General features: G+C 37.2%; 1 protein-coding gene across 19 annotated transcripts in view; it reads right to left on the bottom strand.

Annotated features, from left to right (window-relative positions):
- The window catches only part of DLG2 (discs large MAGUK scaffold protein 2), a 2066111-nt gene that overhangs the window by 761512 nt on the left and 1289339 nt on the right, over positions 1-15260 (bottom strand). For all 19 annotated transcript variants that reach the window (XM_082410132.1, XM_082410117.1, XM_082410128.1 and 16 more), the window contains one exon: positions 12591-12644. In XM_082410132.1, the coding sequence (XP_082266258.1) occupies positions 12591-12644 (54 nt within the window). The remainder of the gene's footprint in view (positions 1-12590; positions 12645-15260) is intronic.

Genomic DNA, 15260 nt, shown 5'->3' with positions numbered 1-15260 from the left:
CTATTTAGAAGATTTGAAAATACTTAATTCTAAGAAGGAAATGAAACCAACTCACAAAAGTTGGGAGGGTAATTTTATCATTAATTAGGTAATATATATAAAACACCTAGAATAAAGTGGCCCTTCAATAAATATTAGCTCCCTTCCCCTTCTATTTTTCCCTTATGATTACCTAGGACAGCTCTGTCCAATAGAACTTCCAGAAATGATGAACATATTCTATATCTGCATTGTTGAATATGGCACCCACTAACCATCCTGGCTACTGAGCACTTCAAATGTGGCTAGTACAACTAAGGAACTGAATTTTAAAGTTTATATTATTTTAATTAAATTTAAATAACCACATGAGATTTGAAGCTACTGCCTTGGAGAGCACAGGTCTAAAAGCTTATACAACATACTAGTTGGCCATTACATGTGTCTATTTGCTGAACTGAATTGATCCTTTTTCCTACAGATATGCATATATTTAAGGTGAACGAGTGAAAAGGACAGCTGCCCCAAGGGCAGACCGAAAGGTGTGGTGAAAGAACAAAGACAGCAGGATCCAAACTGAAAAAAGAAGTTTCTGCCATACTGACCAAGCTTCTCAAAATTTAATATGCATACTAATCACTGGGGTTCTTCTTAAGAACACAGATTCTGATTTAGTAGGTCTTGAGTGAGAACTTAGATTCTATGCTCATAAGCTTCCACGTAATAATGATGCTGCTAGTTAATGGGCCACATTTTAAGAAGTAAAGATCTAGATGTAGGTCAGCCCACGAACCTACATAACTGCTATTGGCCCTACCGCTGAACTAGCTATGACTTCCACATTCTTGTCTCAACAGTTCAAGATTAAGTCAAAGGCATGCTCTGTTTTATCAAAGGCACCCCCCCCAATCTTATGATGAACATTTATTAAGCATCTTCTACATACTAGGAAGAATATTTATAACAACCCCTGAAAGGCAAATATTATTACTCTCGTTTTACAAATAATAAAACAGAGGCTTAGATGGATAATTTGACTTAACCTGACTTGCCTGACTTACCTCAGGCAAGTACTAACTGGCAGAAGTGGGCTTAGAACCCAGTTGCTCCTGAATTTAAAGGCTAGTCTCTCTCATTAGACTCTTGTTACACAATGTGTGATGCACAGTTGAGCAGCAGCTTCACCTGGAAACTTATTAGAAAGGCATACTCTCAGGAGCCTTCCTATACCTACTAAATCAGAATCTGCATTTACGATCTCCAAGTGATTCTTATGTACATTAATATTTGAGAAATACTAAAAGATGTTCCACTTTTTGCCTTTTAGAGCAAAGTAACAAATGGAAAGGGATCTGCTGATTGTGGCAGTTGAGAAATGGATTTAGGTTGGCTAGGTTTGATTGTGGAACAAATACTGATAGCACTGCCTCTATTGCTAAATTCCTATTGCCTCATGGGCATAGTTAAGCCAATATTAAGCTGTTTTCTGGCGTGTAAGTATATTTCATTTCTGGATAATACTACAAATCCAACAGATAAAAATATCAACAACATAGTTTTAACAGTGTTCATGGGAAACACCACCAAAAGAAACAAATGTGTTTGCTGAAAAATAAATGTACTAAAATCAGCAAATTCTTCCAAACTATCTCCATTATTAATCACTGCCAGAATTGTTCAAAGAAACAAACAATTCTGCTTTCTCTCCCTTCATGGATAATTCTGGAAAACCATCCAATTAAAAGTGAATAGTAGCCTAAATCACAAGGGTCTGTTTTTGTACAAAGTAACTCAAAGAAATCAATGCCTAACTCTCCAGCTCTATGACCAAGTGCTTGGTCATCCCATTTCTGCAATATGGCAACTTCCTCCTCAGAGAGTTCTTATTCTCAGCTTCCTGCCGCTGGGATCAATCAGAAATGCATTTTAAATCTTGTTTAACAACACCTCTTGGTCTCAGGCCCATTCTTTGGCTCCGAATGAAACTCACTGCTAATTTGATTGTTTCTCTATGTCCCTGAATCCACATTTTTATTTTCTCTCATCCCCCTCTCTTCTCACCAATCTTTCACTCACACTGTCAGCCTTTCCTAGGGTCGTTTTATCCCTTTTAAACCACTCTCTTGTCCTCTGCCCCAGAATCATAGTTCTATTTTCATCCAGTGACCTTTCACATTTAAAGCTCTCTATAAAAATCTCACTGATAATAGTATAAGAATATTATTATGGTTTTCAAATTGCTTTTACATAAATGATCTTCTGGGCACTCAAATACAATGCGTGATAGTACTAAGGACTCTCAACATTTTTGCAACCTAACTCTTCCTTCTTCTTTTCTCTCATCTACTCTCCTCTCTTTTCTCTCTCTCTCACTTTCTTGGGAGGTTTTCCAAGACACAATCCTGGAATTTCTGGAACAAAGTTCCTTGTCTCCACTGTTATTTCTACCTCTGGAAATAAAGTGGCAGACAACAAAATGTCTCACAGGAAAGCAAAATCATTATACTGCTAATACTAGCTAGATGTTCCTTTTATTTTCAATATTTTCCCTTAGACATCCTTGATAATGTAGACAATCACTCTCCATACCAGTTGAATCAGTTCCCCTTGGCACTTTGTTTATTTCTACCAATATTTTTAAAGTGTAAGATTCTTTGTTCTGTACCTATTTTTTCTTACAATGGGACATATACAGATTCTTAGCCCTTTTATTTAAGGCTTTGGTGGGGTAAATTAGTTTCTTGTTTAGCAAATATTCACTCCTTCCTCCACTTTGAATTTGGCAATATGACTTACTTTGGCCACTGGGGTGTTAGTAGATGAGATATGAGCAGAGGCTCTAACTGAACTTGTGTCTTGGGCTTGTATATTCTTGCCTCCTTTATCGAAAATAAGGTGACCATATGTGTGTGGGTTTACGTCTGGGCTTTCTATCCTGTTCCATTGATCTATATTTCTGTTTTTGTGCCAGTACATACTGTCTTGATTACTGTAGCTTTGTAGTATAGTCTAAAGTCCGGGAGCTTGATTCCTCCAGCTCTGTTTTTCTTTCTCAAGATTGCTTTGGCCTTTCGGAGTCTTTTGTGTTTCCATACACATTCTGAAATTTTTTGTTCTAGTTCTGTGAACTAGAACATTGCCATTGGTAGTTTCATAGGGATTGCATTGAATCTGTAGATTTTCACAATGTTGATTCTACCAATCCAAGAACATGGTATATCTCTCCAACTGTTTGTATCATCTTTAATTTCTTTCATCAGTATCTTATAGTTTTCTGCATACAGCTCTTTTGTCTCCTTAGGTAGGTTTATTCCTAGGTATTTTATTCTTTTTGTTCCAATGGTAAATGGGAGTGTTTCTTTAATTTCTCTTTCAGATTTTTCATCATTAGTGTATAAGAATGTAAGAGATTACTGTGCATTAATTTTGTATCCTGCTACTTTACCAAATTCACTGATTAGCTCTAGTAGTTTTCTGGTAGCATCCTTAGGATTATCTATGTTTAGTATCATGTCACCTGCAAACAGTGACAGCTTTACTTCTTCTTTTCTGATTTGGATTCATTTTCTTTCTTTTTCTTCTCTGATTGCTGTGGCTAAAACTTCCAAAACTATGTTGAATAACAGTGGTGAGAGTGGACAACCTTGTCTTGTTCCTGATCTTAGAGGAAATGCTTTCAGTTTTTCACCATTGAGAATGATGTTGGCTGTGGGTTTGACATATATGGCCTTTATTATGTTGACCTAAGTTCCCTCTATGCCTACTTTCTGCAGGGTTTTTATCATAAGTGGGTGTTGAATTTTGTTGAAAGATTTTTTTGCATCTATTGAGATGAGCATATGGTTTTTCTCCTTCAATTTGTTGATATGGTGTATCACATTGATTGATTTGCGTATATTGAAGAATCCTTGCATTCCTGGGATAAACCCCACTTGATCATGGTGTATGATCCTTTTAATGTGCTGCTGGATTCTGTTTGCTAGTATTTTGTTGAGGATTTTTGCATCTATGTTCATCAGTGATATTGGCCTGCAGTTTTCTTTCTTTGTGACGTCTTAGTCTGGTTTTGGTATCAGGGTGATGGTGGCCTTGTAGACTGAGTTTGGGAGTATTCCTCCCTCTGCTATATTTTGGAAGAGTTTGAGAAGGATAGATGTTATCTCTTCTCTAAATGTTTGATAGATTTTGCCTGTGAAGCCATCTGGTCCTGGGCTTTTGTTTGTTGGAAGATTTTTAAGCACAGTCTCAGTTTCAGTGCTTGTGATTGGTCTGTTTATATTTTCTATTTCTTCCTGGTTCAGTCTTGGAAGGTTGTGCTTTTCTAAGAATTTGTCCATTTCTTCCAGGTTGTCCATTTTATTGGCATACAGTTGCTTGTAGTAATCTCGCATGATCCTTTGTATTTCTGCAGTGTCAGTTGTTACTTCTCCTGTTTCATTTCTAATTCTATTGATTTGAATCTTCTCCCTTTTTTTCTTGATGAGTCTGGTTAACGGTTTATCAATTTCGTTTATCTTTTCAAAGAATGAGCTTTTGCTTTTACTGATCTTTTCTATTGTTTCCTTCATTTCTTTTTCATTTATTTCTGATCTGATCTTTATGATTTCTTTCCTTCTGTTAACTTTGGGGTTCTTTTGTTCTTCTTTCTCTAATTGCTTTAGGTGTAAGGTTAGGTTGTTTATTTGAGATTCTTCTTGTTTCTTGAGGTAGGATTGTATTGCTATAAACTTCCCTGTTAGAACTGTTTTTGCTGCATTCCATAGGTTTTGGGCTGTCATGTTTTCATTGTCATTTTTATCTAGGTATTTTTTGATTTCCTCTTTGATTTCTTTAGTGATCTCTTGGTTATTTAGTAGAGTACTGTTTAGCCTCCATGTGTTTGTATTTTTTACAGATTTTTTTCCTGTAATTGATATCTAGTCTCATAGCATTGTGGTCAGAAAAGATACTTGATATGATCTCAATTTTCTTAAATTTATCAAGGCTTGATTTGTGACCCTAGACATGACGTATGTTCCCTGAGCACTTGAGAAGACAGTGTTTTCTGTTGTTTTTGGATGGAATGTCCTATAAATATCAATCAAATCCATCTTGATTAATGTAACATTTAAAGCATGTGTTTCCTTATTTATTTTCATTTTGGTTGATCTGTCCATTGGTGAAAGTGGGGTGTTAACATCCCCTACTATGACTGTGTTACTGTCGATTTCCCATTTTATGGCTGTTATCATTTTCCTTATGTATTGAGGTACTCCTATGTTGGGTGCATAAATATTTACAACTGTTACATCTTTTTGGATTATCTCTTGATCATTATGTAGTGTCCTTCTTTCTCTCTTGTAATATTCTTTATATTAAAGTCTATTTTGTCTGATAAAAGAATTGCTACTCCAGCTTTCTTTTGATTTCAATCTGCATGGAATACCTTTTTCCATCCCCTCACTTTCAGTCTGTATTGTCCCTAGGTCTGAAGTGGGTCTCTTGTAGACAGCATACATACGGGTCTTGTTTTTGTATCCATTCAGCCAGTCTATGTCTTTTGGTTGGAGCATTTAATCCATTTACATTAAAGGTAGTTATCAGTATGTATTTTTCTATTACCATTTTCTTAAGTGTTTTGGGTTTGTTATTGTAGGTCTTTTCCTTCTCTTGTGTTTCCTGCCTAGAGAAGTTCCTTTAGCATTTGTTGTAAAGCTGGTTTGGTGGTGCTGAATTCTCTTAGCTTTTGCTTGTCTGTGAAGGATTTAATTTTTCCGTCGAATCTGAATGAGATCCTTGCTGGGTAGAGTAGTCTTGGTTGTAGGTTTTTCCCTTTCATCACTTTAAATATGTCCTGCCACTCCCTTCTGGCTTGCAGAGTTTCTGCTGAAAGATCAGCTGTTCACCTTATGGGGATTCCCTTGTATGTTATTTGTTGTTTTTCCCTTGCTGCTTTTAATATTTTTTCTTTGTACTTAATTTTTGATAGTTTGATTAATATGTGTCTTGGCGTGTTTCTCCTTGGATTTATCCTGTATGGGACTCTCTGTCCTTCCTGGACTTGATTGACTATTTCCATTCCCATGTTAGGGAAGTTTTCAACTATAATCCCTTCAAACATTTTCTCAGTCCCTTTCTTTTTCTCTTCTTCTTCTGGGACCCCTATAATTTGAATGTTGTTGCATTTAATGTTGTCCCAGAGGTCTCTGAGACTGTCCTCAATTCTTTTCATTCTTTTCTCTTTATTCTGCTCTGCAGTAGTTATTTCCACTATTTTATCTTCCAGGTGACTTATATGTTCTTCTGCCTCAGTTATTCTGCTACTGATTCCTTCTAGAGAATTTTTAATTTCATTTATTGTGTTGTTTTTCATTGTTTGTTTGCTCTTTAGTTCTTCTGGGTCCTTGTTAAATGTTTCTTGTATTTTCTCCATTCTATTTCCAAGATTTTGGATCATCTTTACTATCATTACTCTGAATTCTTTTTCAGGTAGACTGCCTATTTCCTCTTCATTTGTTTGGTCTGGTGGGTTGGACCTTGCTCCTTCATCTGCTGTGTATTTCTCTGTCTTCTCATTTTGCTTAACTTACTGTGTTTGGGGTCTCCTTTTCGCAGGCTGCAGGTTCATAGTTCCCGTTGTTTTTGGTGTCTGCCCCCAGTGGGTAAGGTGGGTTCAGTGGGTTGTGTAGGCTTCCTGGTGGAGGGGACTGGTGCCTGTGTTCTGGTGGATGAGGCTGGATCTTGTCTTTCTGGTGGGCAGGACTGTGTCTGGTGGTGTTTTTTGGGGTGTCTGTGACCTTATTATGACTTTAGGCAGCTCTCTGCTAATCGGTGGGGTTGTGTTCCTGTATTGCTACTTGTTTGGCATAGGGTGTCCAGCACTGTAGCTTGCTGGTCGTTGAGTGGAGTTGGGTTTTAGTGTTGAGATGGAGATCTCTGGGAGACCTTTCCCTGTTTGATATTACATGGATCTGGGAGGTCTCTGGTGGACCAGTGTCCTGAACTCAGCTCTCCCATCTCAGAGGCACAGGCTTGACACCCGGCCAGAGCACCAAGACCCTGTCAGCCACACGTCAGGTATGTGGGGCGTTTCTTGCCTTTTGGGAAGTCTGAGGTCTTCTGCCAGCATTCAGTAGGTGTTCTGTAGGAGTTGTTCCACATGTAGATGTATTTCTGATGTATCTGTGGGGAGGAAGGTGATCTCCACATCTTACTCCTCCATCGTCTTGAAGGTCTCTCAAAACTCATGATTCTTGAGTATACCACTTCCCACAGTATATTTTCAGAAAACAGGTCAAAGTATAACCACTACGAAATGAATGCTAGAGAAGGGTGGACAGAAAAGGCATTCTAGAACCTCTCTAACTTTATTTTTCTAAAGCAGAAAGAATGGGATTTATTTGGATGGTGTTCAATATAGAAGTCTGAGGGGTCTGCTGAAGGGAAGAAGTATGTCCAGAGAGGAGGTTTCCATGCCAGTTGGCTACAGAGTACCAAGAGGGGAGCCTGCTACCTTTTCACCAAGTCAACCCAGGGGAGCTGGACTTACAGATCACACACAGGCTCTCTCATTCTAAACTCTGCCAGAACAGAGTGTTTTTAATACCTGTCATAGGACAATATTCAACATATAATGGGGAACAATAAAAAGACTGAGCAAAAATGGAAACTACAGAGTGTTGAAATGGGGATTTTCTTCTTCTCTCCTTGTTTTTCCCTCAGTGATTTTAATCTTCATATAGGGGATTCCTGCTTTGCATCAGAGGCTGGACTGTGCCATATGTAAGAGGCTACTCAACCCTAAAATATCATGATCTCTTACAACAATGAGTTTATTTGAAGCATTCATGCTTAAGAAACTTAGTGACCCCTTTGTTAATGACAGACACTTAAAGAGCTCTAAGATCCATTAACTTCCCTGCCTATTTTTTAAAAAAGCAGAATTCTCTTTAAATATCTTTTTTATTTTAAAGTCTATTTTGTCTGACATGAGAATTGCTACTCCAGCTTTCTTTTGATTTCCATTTGTGTGGAATATCTTTTTCCATCCCCTCACTTTCAGTCTGTATGTGTCCCTAGGTCTGAAGTGGGTGTCTTGTAGACAGCATATATACGGGTCTTGTTTTTGTATCCATTCAGTCAATCTATGTCTTTTGGTTGGAGCATTTAATCCATTTACATTTAAGGTAATTATTGATATGTATGTTCCTATTACCATTTTCTTAATTGTTTTGGGTTTGTTATTGTAGGTCTTTTCCTTCTTTTGTGTTTCCTGCCTAGAGAAGTTCCTTTAGCATTTGTTGTAAAGCTGGTTTGGTGGTGCTGAATTCTCTTAGCTTTTGCTTGTCTGTAAAGCTTTTTAAAACAAAGACTATGACAAGAGACAAAGAAGGACACTACATAATGATCAAGGGATCAATCCAAGAAGAAGATATAACAATTGTAAATATTTATGCACCCAACATAGGATACCTCAATACATAAGGCAAACACTAACAGCCATAAAAGGGGAAATCGACAGTAACACAATCATAGTAGGGGACTTTACCACCCCACTTTCACCAATGGACAGATCATCCAAAATGAAAATAAATAAGGAAACACAAGCTTTAAATGATACATTAAACAAGATGGACTTGACTGATATTTATAGGACATTCCATCCAAAAACAACAGAATACACATTCTTCTCAAGTGCTCATGGAGCATTCTCCAGGATAGATCGTATCTTGGGTCACAAATCAAGCCTTGGTAAATTTAAGAAAATTAAAATCATATCAAGTATCTTTTCTGACCACAACGCTATGAGACTAGATATCAATTACAGGAAAAAATATGTAAGAAATACAAACACATGGAGGCTAAACAACACACTACTTAATAACCAAGAGATCACTGAAGAAACAAAGAGGAAATCAAAAGATACTTAGAAACAAATGTCAATGAAAACACGACGACCCAAAACCTATGGGATGCAGCAAAAGCAGTTCTAAGAGGGAAGTTTATAGCAATACAATCCTACTTTAAGAAACAAGAAACATCTCAAATAAACAACCTAACCTTACACCTAAAACAATTAGAGAAAGAACAAAAGAACCCCAAAGTTAGCAGAAGGAAAGAAATCATAAAGATCAGATCAGAAATAAATGAAAAAGAAATGAAGGAAATGATAGCAAAGATCAATAAAACTGAAAGCTGGTTCTTTGAGAAGATAAACAAAATTGATAAACCATTAGCCAGACTTATCAAGGAAAAAAGGGAGAAGACTCAAATCAATAGAATTAGAAATAAAAAAGGAGAAGTAACAACTGACACTGCAGAAATACAAAGGATCATGAGAGATTACTCTATAAGCAACTATATGCCAATAAAATGGACAACCTGGAAGAAATGGACAAATTCTTAGAAATGCACAAGCTTCTGAGACTGAACCAGGAAGAAATAGAAAATATGAACAGACCAATCACAAGCACTGAAATTGAAACTGTGATTAAAAATCTTCCAACAAGCAAGAGCCCAGGACCAGATGGCTTCACAGAGGACCATATATTTCTAAAACCAAACTTGCTATTTGGCAAAATTAATATATTTACTTGTAATGAAATTATTTTTGGGGAGGACTTTAATATATAAGTTAAAATTTGTCATTTAGGAAATATTTTAAGGAAGGAAATGTTCTTATGCAACATGAGTGAAATGCTCTGGGGAACTCTAAAATTGGTTTTTCATTAAATAGAGCTGAAATTATGTGAACAACTAGAACATGTGACAGAAAATAGGAAAACAAAGTATAGAACACCAGGGAATGAGAAAATAGACTGCAAAAGGAACAGTGATTTGTTCGAGGTCACCCAGTGAGTCAGGAACAAAAGGGAGGGTTAGGCCTATGTCCAGACACAAAGCACATTCATCTACATTAATGCTTGTGTGCTAAATCTGCCATTTTTCAATGTATAATATAATTATGTTTCTTATACATGGGGGAAGATATTAATATTTAATATTCTTTCAGGGTCTAGCACATGTTACTGCATAAGTATTTATTGAATAAAATAATAAATAAATAAACCCCCATTAACCGGAAGTTAATGAAGCATGATTTCACATACATAACCTTATTAGATCCTCACTATCACCTCTGAGGTAGATATTATAATTCCTATTTAAATATATCAATTTAGGTCCAGAAGGAGTAAATGAATAGCTCAACAACACACTGCCATGAGAATTAGGACAGTTTCATCATACTTAGCAAATGTCTCTAAAGATCCTACTCTTAAGGAAGCTCAAAGAGGGTTTGCATTAAGTACAAAAAAGTTGAAGATAATTTTTAAAAATCCCTTTGAAGAACTTAAATCAGATACAAAATTGATATTTAGGAGAATGAGAGCCATTTGATTAATTTGTTATACTTGGCTGATTTTACTAGCTAATCAGTTGGGCTACCAATCAAGCATGTCTATTCAAAATCCTTAGATTCTTATTCATAAATTATTTGTACATAAGGGCATCTGGAAGTTAGTCATGAGAACCCTAATAGAAGGCTTTGAATAAATATAGGTGTATCACAAGAAAGCAGTCCTACTTAACACGGTCAAGTCTCTGTGCTCCATGTCTACTTCAAAGCACTGCTCATCTGCTTTAGATGATGCCAATGGATATAGTAAAGAGATTCACTATATTAAAGACATAGAATCCCTTAATATATATATGGATCCCTGCCTAAAGGGTATTGAAGCTTCTGTGACAACTTGTCATCCACCCAAAGCTACACATTGCTGAGGAGTAAGTAACAAAACTTTGTTCTCAAGCTGAGAGGCAGAAAAGGAGGGAGGGAAGGAGGAAACACAAGCAGCAGCAAGACCAGAGTTAAGTAAGATCTCAAACTCTACAGCCAGGATACCTAGATTCATTCTTGGCTCTGCCTGTTACTGTGCAATTTTGAGAAAGTTATTTAACTTCTTTATGACTCAGTTTCCTCATCCATAAAATGGAGAAATTAATAGTACCTGGCTCATAGGGTTGTTACGAGGATTAAATGAGTTAATATTTGATAAGTGCTTAAAGCAGCGTCAGGCATACAATAATCCCAATATAACTGTTTGAAAAACAAAGGAGGGTAGGAAGAGTGAGAGATAATACTATGTGTCTTTAACATTTGCTTTGCTTCCTTCCAACAGAGTCGTTTACTTTCCACAGCTGGGGCCACTTGATTCCTACCGGTAAGCTTAACCCCATTTCCAGTCTGACCCTAAATGACTCTTGTTCAGAAAGATTTAAGAAGCCCTAGTTCAGTAGTTCAGGTGATTCAGCATTAAGTCAAGCTCGCTGTTATTCTTGTCCTGACCCTGCGTCCCAGTTTTAATCACTTGTCCCTGTAATCAAGTCCCAACTTGCACTCCAGTTCTGGCATTCTGCTCCCCTGTGGCCGAGTCCCAGCTTGCAGAACCTGCTCAGGACCTCCAGTTCCTCTGAGGCAGGTATCTCCCAAAGGGAAGCCTTTAGACTAGACACACTTTGGCACAGAGTGTTTGAAAATTTGAGAATTAGTTGCCTGTAAAATTGTATAAAAATTCAAATTTCTGATTTCTCTTGAGAAACTGAATGATCTGGCAACTCTTGATCCCATTTCCCTTTGGTACCCACCCACTGGAGCCAAGGGGCAGCTGCTCCCACTTTGGAAGATCACGTGCTTTCTATTCCCCACTCTCCCCATGCCTCCTGCTCCATCTATTTCTGTGACTTGCTTGGTCCTTGTAGGCATTTGAGGTTGGGGTCTAAGACTGAGAATAGCCAATACTTACCAAGCACTTTGTACTCATTTAATCAAAGACCAGGGATCTGTTTGTTCTTGTGCATTATGCCTGCAGCCCTTCTCTTTGCTTCAAACCTTCTGTCTGCATGCATCTGTGTCCCATCTTCCTAAATCACTCTCCTCTATCCATCAGCTAGGGCGACTCACAAAGCTTTACGACTTTATGGACCTCCATAAAGTCAACCACTCATACCACTGTGGCCCAGCACCACTCTCCAATCACCTTTCCCCAGCCAGACTGTCATCAAGAATTTTGGTCATCATAGTGGTTATATTTCAGATACAGAATTTTGGGCTTTACTGATCTGCCTGTGCCTTTTATCTCATGCCCCATGCTTTTATAAAACCATACATCTTATTATATATAGATAGAATTCACCCTCCCAAAATTTTGTTCCAATCCTTGTTATAAGCCTAGCAAAATCCATCAAATATTTATTGATCACTTATTATGTTCTAGACTCTATCATATAAATTGATTTGAGTATTCCTTTATTAAGAAACCCAGAGAAGTTTGTTCAATCTCTTTTCAGGGAACCACTTAAGAAACTAACATTATTTGATCACAATTGGTTGTGGTTTTTTTCTTCTCATGATAGGCCCTTGTGCTTTACAAAACAATGAATCAAAGAGGAAAATGTCAGCATGCCTAAGCTGTGAGTTAGCAAATATCAAAAGAAAACTCACAAAACTCATGCTACACATCATTTCATGAGATTATCTGGATTGGGTAAAATGGAATATGTACAAAATTTTAAATTCAGCTGATTGAGTTCTATCAGTTTTTAAAGATAGTCTTAATAAAAATGTTACTTACATAAGGAATCGTGTCCAAAGTATCTGTGTTGACAATTATAGGAGCAGGGCTGGCCTAAAAAAGAGAAATAGAAAAAAGTTTTAAATAACAAGTTGTCTATTCTGAGATAGGATCTGTTAACTTATTTAACCAGGAGCTCAACAGTATTTCTTGAGAACCTGTATAGGCACTATGTCAGGTGTTGTGGGGGGATAAATGAAGTGGCTCAGAGTTCCCGTCACCCTCTTCCCTTCAAATATTTGTTTGCTACATTGACCACATAATGAAATGAAGTAAGCAACAGAACTCAAAGGTGAGGAAGTGAGGATTTGTGCAGTGTAAGAGGCAAGGACGTCTAATAAATTTGGCGAGGAGTTAAAAATTTCTTTTTTTTTTTTTTTTAAAGATTTATTTATTGATTGATTGATTGCTATGTTGGGTCTTCGTTTCTGCGCGAGGGCTTTCCCCAGTTGCGGCAAATGGGGGTCACTCTTCATCGCGGTGCGCGGGCCTCTCACTATCGCGGCCTCTCTTGTTGTGGAGCACAGGCTCCAGACGCACAGGCTCAGTAGTTGTGGCTCACGGGCCCAGTTGCTCCGCGGCATGTGGGATCTTCCCAGACCAGGGCTCGAACCCGTGTCCCCTGCATTGGCAGGCAGATTCTCAACCACTGCGCCACCAGGGAAGCCCTAAAAATTTCTTCATGAGATGGCTGTGCTAAAGAATTTTGATTTCTGTCTCATGGAAGCAAAATTAAACCTAAAACAATCTAACTCTTTTCTTTAAACTGGCTTTTGAGAGTATGTTGTATACAAAGCAAAATAGAAGGGTTCACTTATTGACATCTTACATATATTTACCTATTTTTCATGCTGTGTCATACCTTTTCTTTGTCATTTATGCACCTTTGACGATATACTTTAGATACCCTTAGAAAATTAAAAATTAGTCAAAGGTGGCAGAAAATCATTAGATATGATAAAGTTTCTTTAAAAAAATTTGTACAAAATACAGCCATTCCTCTTAAAGTTGAATAGGAATCTGTGTAAAACTGATACAGGAGTGTTACAAGCCAAGTCATTAGAAAATAAGAGATTGCAATCTATTTGTATCAACCAATCTGACTTCATGAATATTAAGTAGATCTATCTTTATTTTCTATTTCTAGAATATTCACAGCAACGTTTCCTTCATCCCCCGAAGGATCTTTAATCTCCTTCCCAAACTGCAGATTTCATTTAGATAGAGGAAATAGTCTCATCATGATTAATCGAGAGCTGTCCTATACGACACGGTAGTTTGCGCGAGTACTCAACTTTGGGGACATTTCATTAGCTATGCCCTCTGGAGTTAACAGAGTTAACAGCTTTTTAATGTCAATCTGTGTCTATGGAATCCTAATCTAATGGCAAAACAAATGGCAATCCAGCAGATTTTACAGAACAAAATTCCATGTTTTAACTAAAATCACTGGTCAGTGAAAACACGACCCTCTTCTACATATCTGCATAGTGGGTCAACTAAATATTCATGGTTTATTTGTTAACTCCTAATATCAAGTACCTTGTGGATAAATAGGGGCTCTGGAGAAAGACAGTTTCCACTAGACCTCACCAAAAAACAGTGTTTGTTAAGAGGCCTGTAGTATAGGGAGAAGAACATGAGGTTTGGAGTCAGAAGACCTGGGCTCAAGTTTGGTTTACCAACTTCCTGATTATATGATTTGGGGGCTCAGCAACTTCTTGGTAATTTGATCTGGGGACAAGCCCACTAACTCTCTTTGCCTCATTTTCCTTCTCTGTAGAATGGAAATAGAAATAATCACCTTCTAAAAAGGTTGCCTGAAGAATAAATGAGGTGCTATATTTGAATGTGCTTTGTAAACATAAATTTCAGAATCAATGTTAAATACTATCATTAGTTAATGCCCCTAAAGATGGACTATCATAAGGATAAAATATCATTGGATGGTTTGTGAATTGTTTATGCCCCAGAGATCTCAATGCTATGTTAGTGGCCCAGTTGCACTAAAAAGAACTGATTAGATCAAGAAAATTACCATTTATTAAACACATATTACTTGCCCATTTATAAGAATATATATATATCCTAATTTAGTCTCCACAAAACCATACAGATGAGGCCTTATTGTCACTATCCCTATGTTATAGATGAGAAAACTGAGGCTCAGAGAAAATGACAGCTGAGATTTCACACTAGCCTTTCTGATCCATTTTTTCCACACTGAGTTGTTCTATGATTCCATTTTCCAGGAGTCTCCATCACAAGAGTCCTGCAGTGATTTGAGATCTCTAGCAAGAGCAGCAAGTAAGACCCAGGCAAAGCAAAGACCACCCTGAAGGTAAGAGATGCCACAGGAATCTTGCATATTAGATGTTGAAAGCAACCTGGTAATTCCTTAATAGTTTTTGTTGTTGCTGTTTGTTTTTTAGTTTTGATGATGTTTCTTCTGTGCTTTCTAATTGGTTCCCAGGACTCCCAAAAGATTTGTGTCTTGTCTCCTTGACTAGACTTCAAATTTTCTGAGTATCATATGCAATACTTGTATTTCCCCTTATTATCTACTACACTTTGATCAATAAATATGCATTGATTTGATTTGGGACTTTCAACTCATCTTACTCTTGTTTTCCTTCTTATAAATTGCATTAATGTAGTCTGGAAATAAAT

The sequence above is a fragment of the Balaenoptera physalus genome (genome assembly GCF_965194825.1).
Source record: "Balaenoptera physalus genome assembly, chromosome: 10".
Taxonomy (NCBI): domain Eukaryota; kingdom Metazoa; phylum Chordata; class Mammalia; order Artiodactyla; family Balaenopteridae; genus Balaenoptera; species Balaenoptera physalus.
The sequence above is the reverse complement of the archived record's forward strand: the minus strand, read 5'-3'. Positions and strand labels throughout refer to the sequence as shown.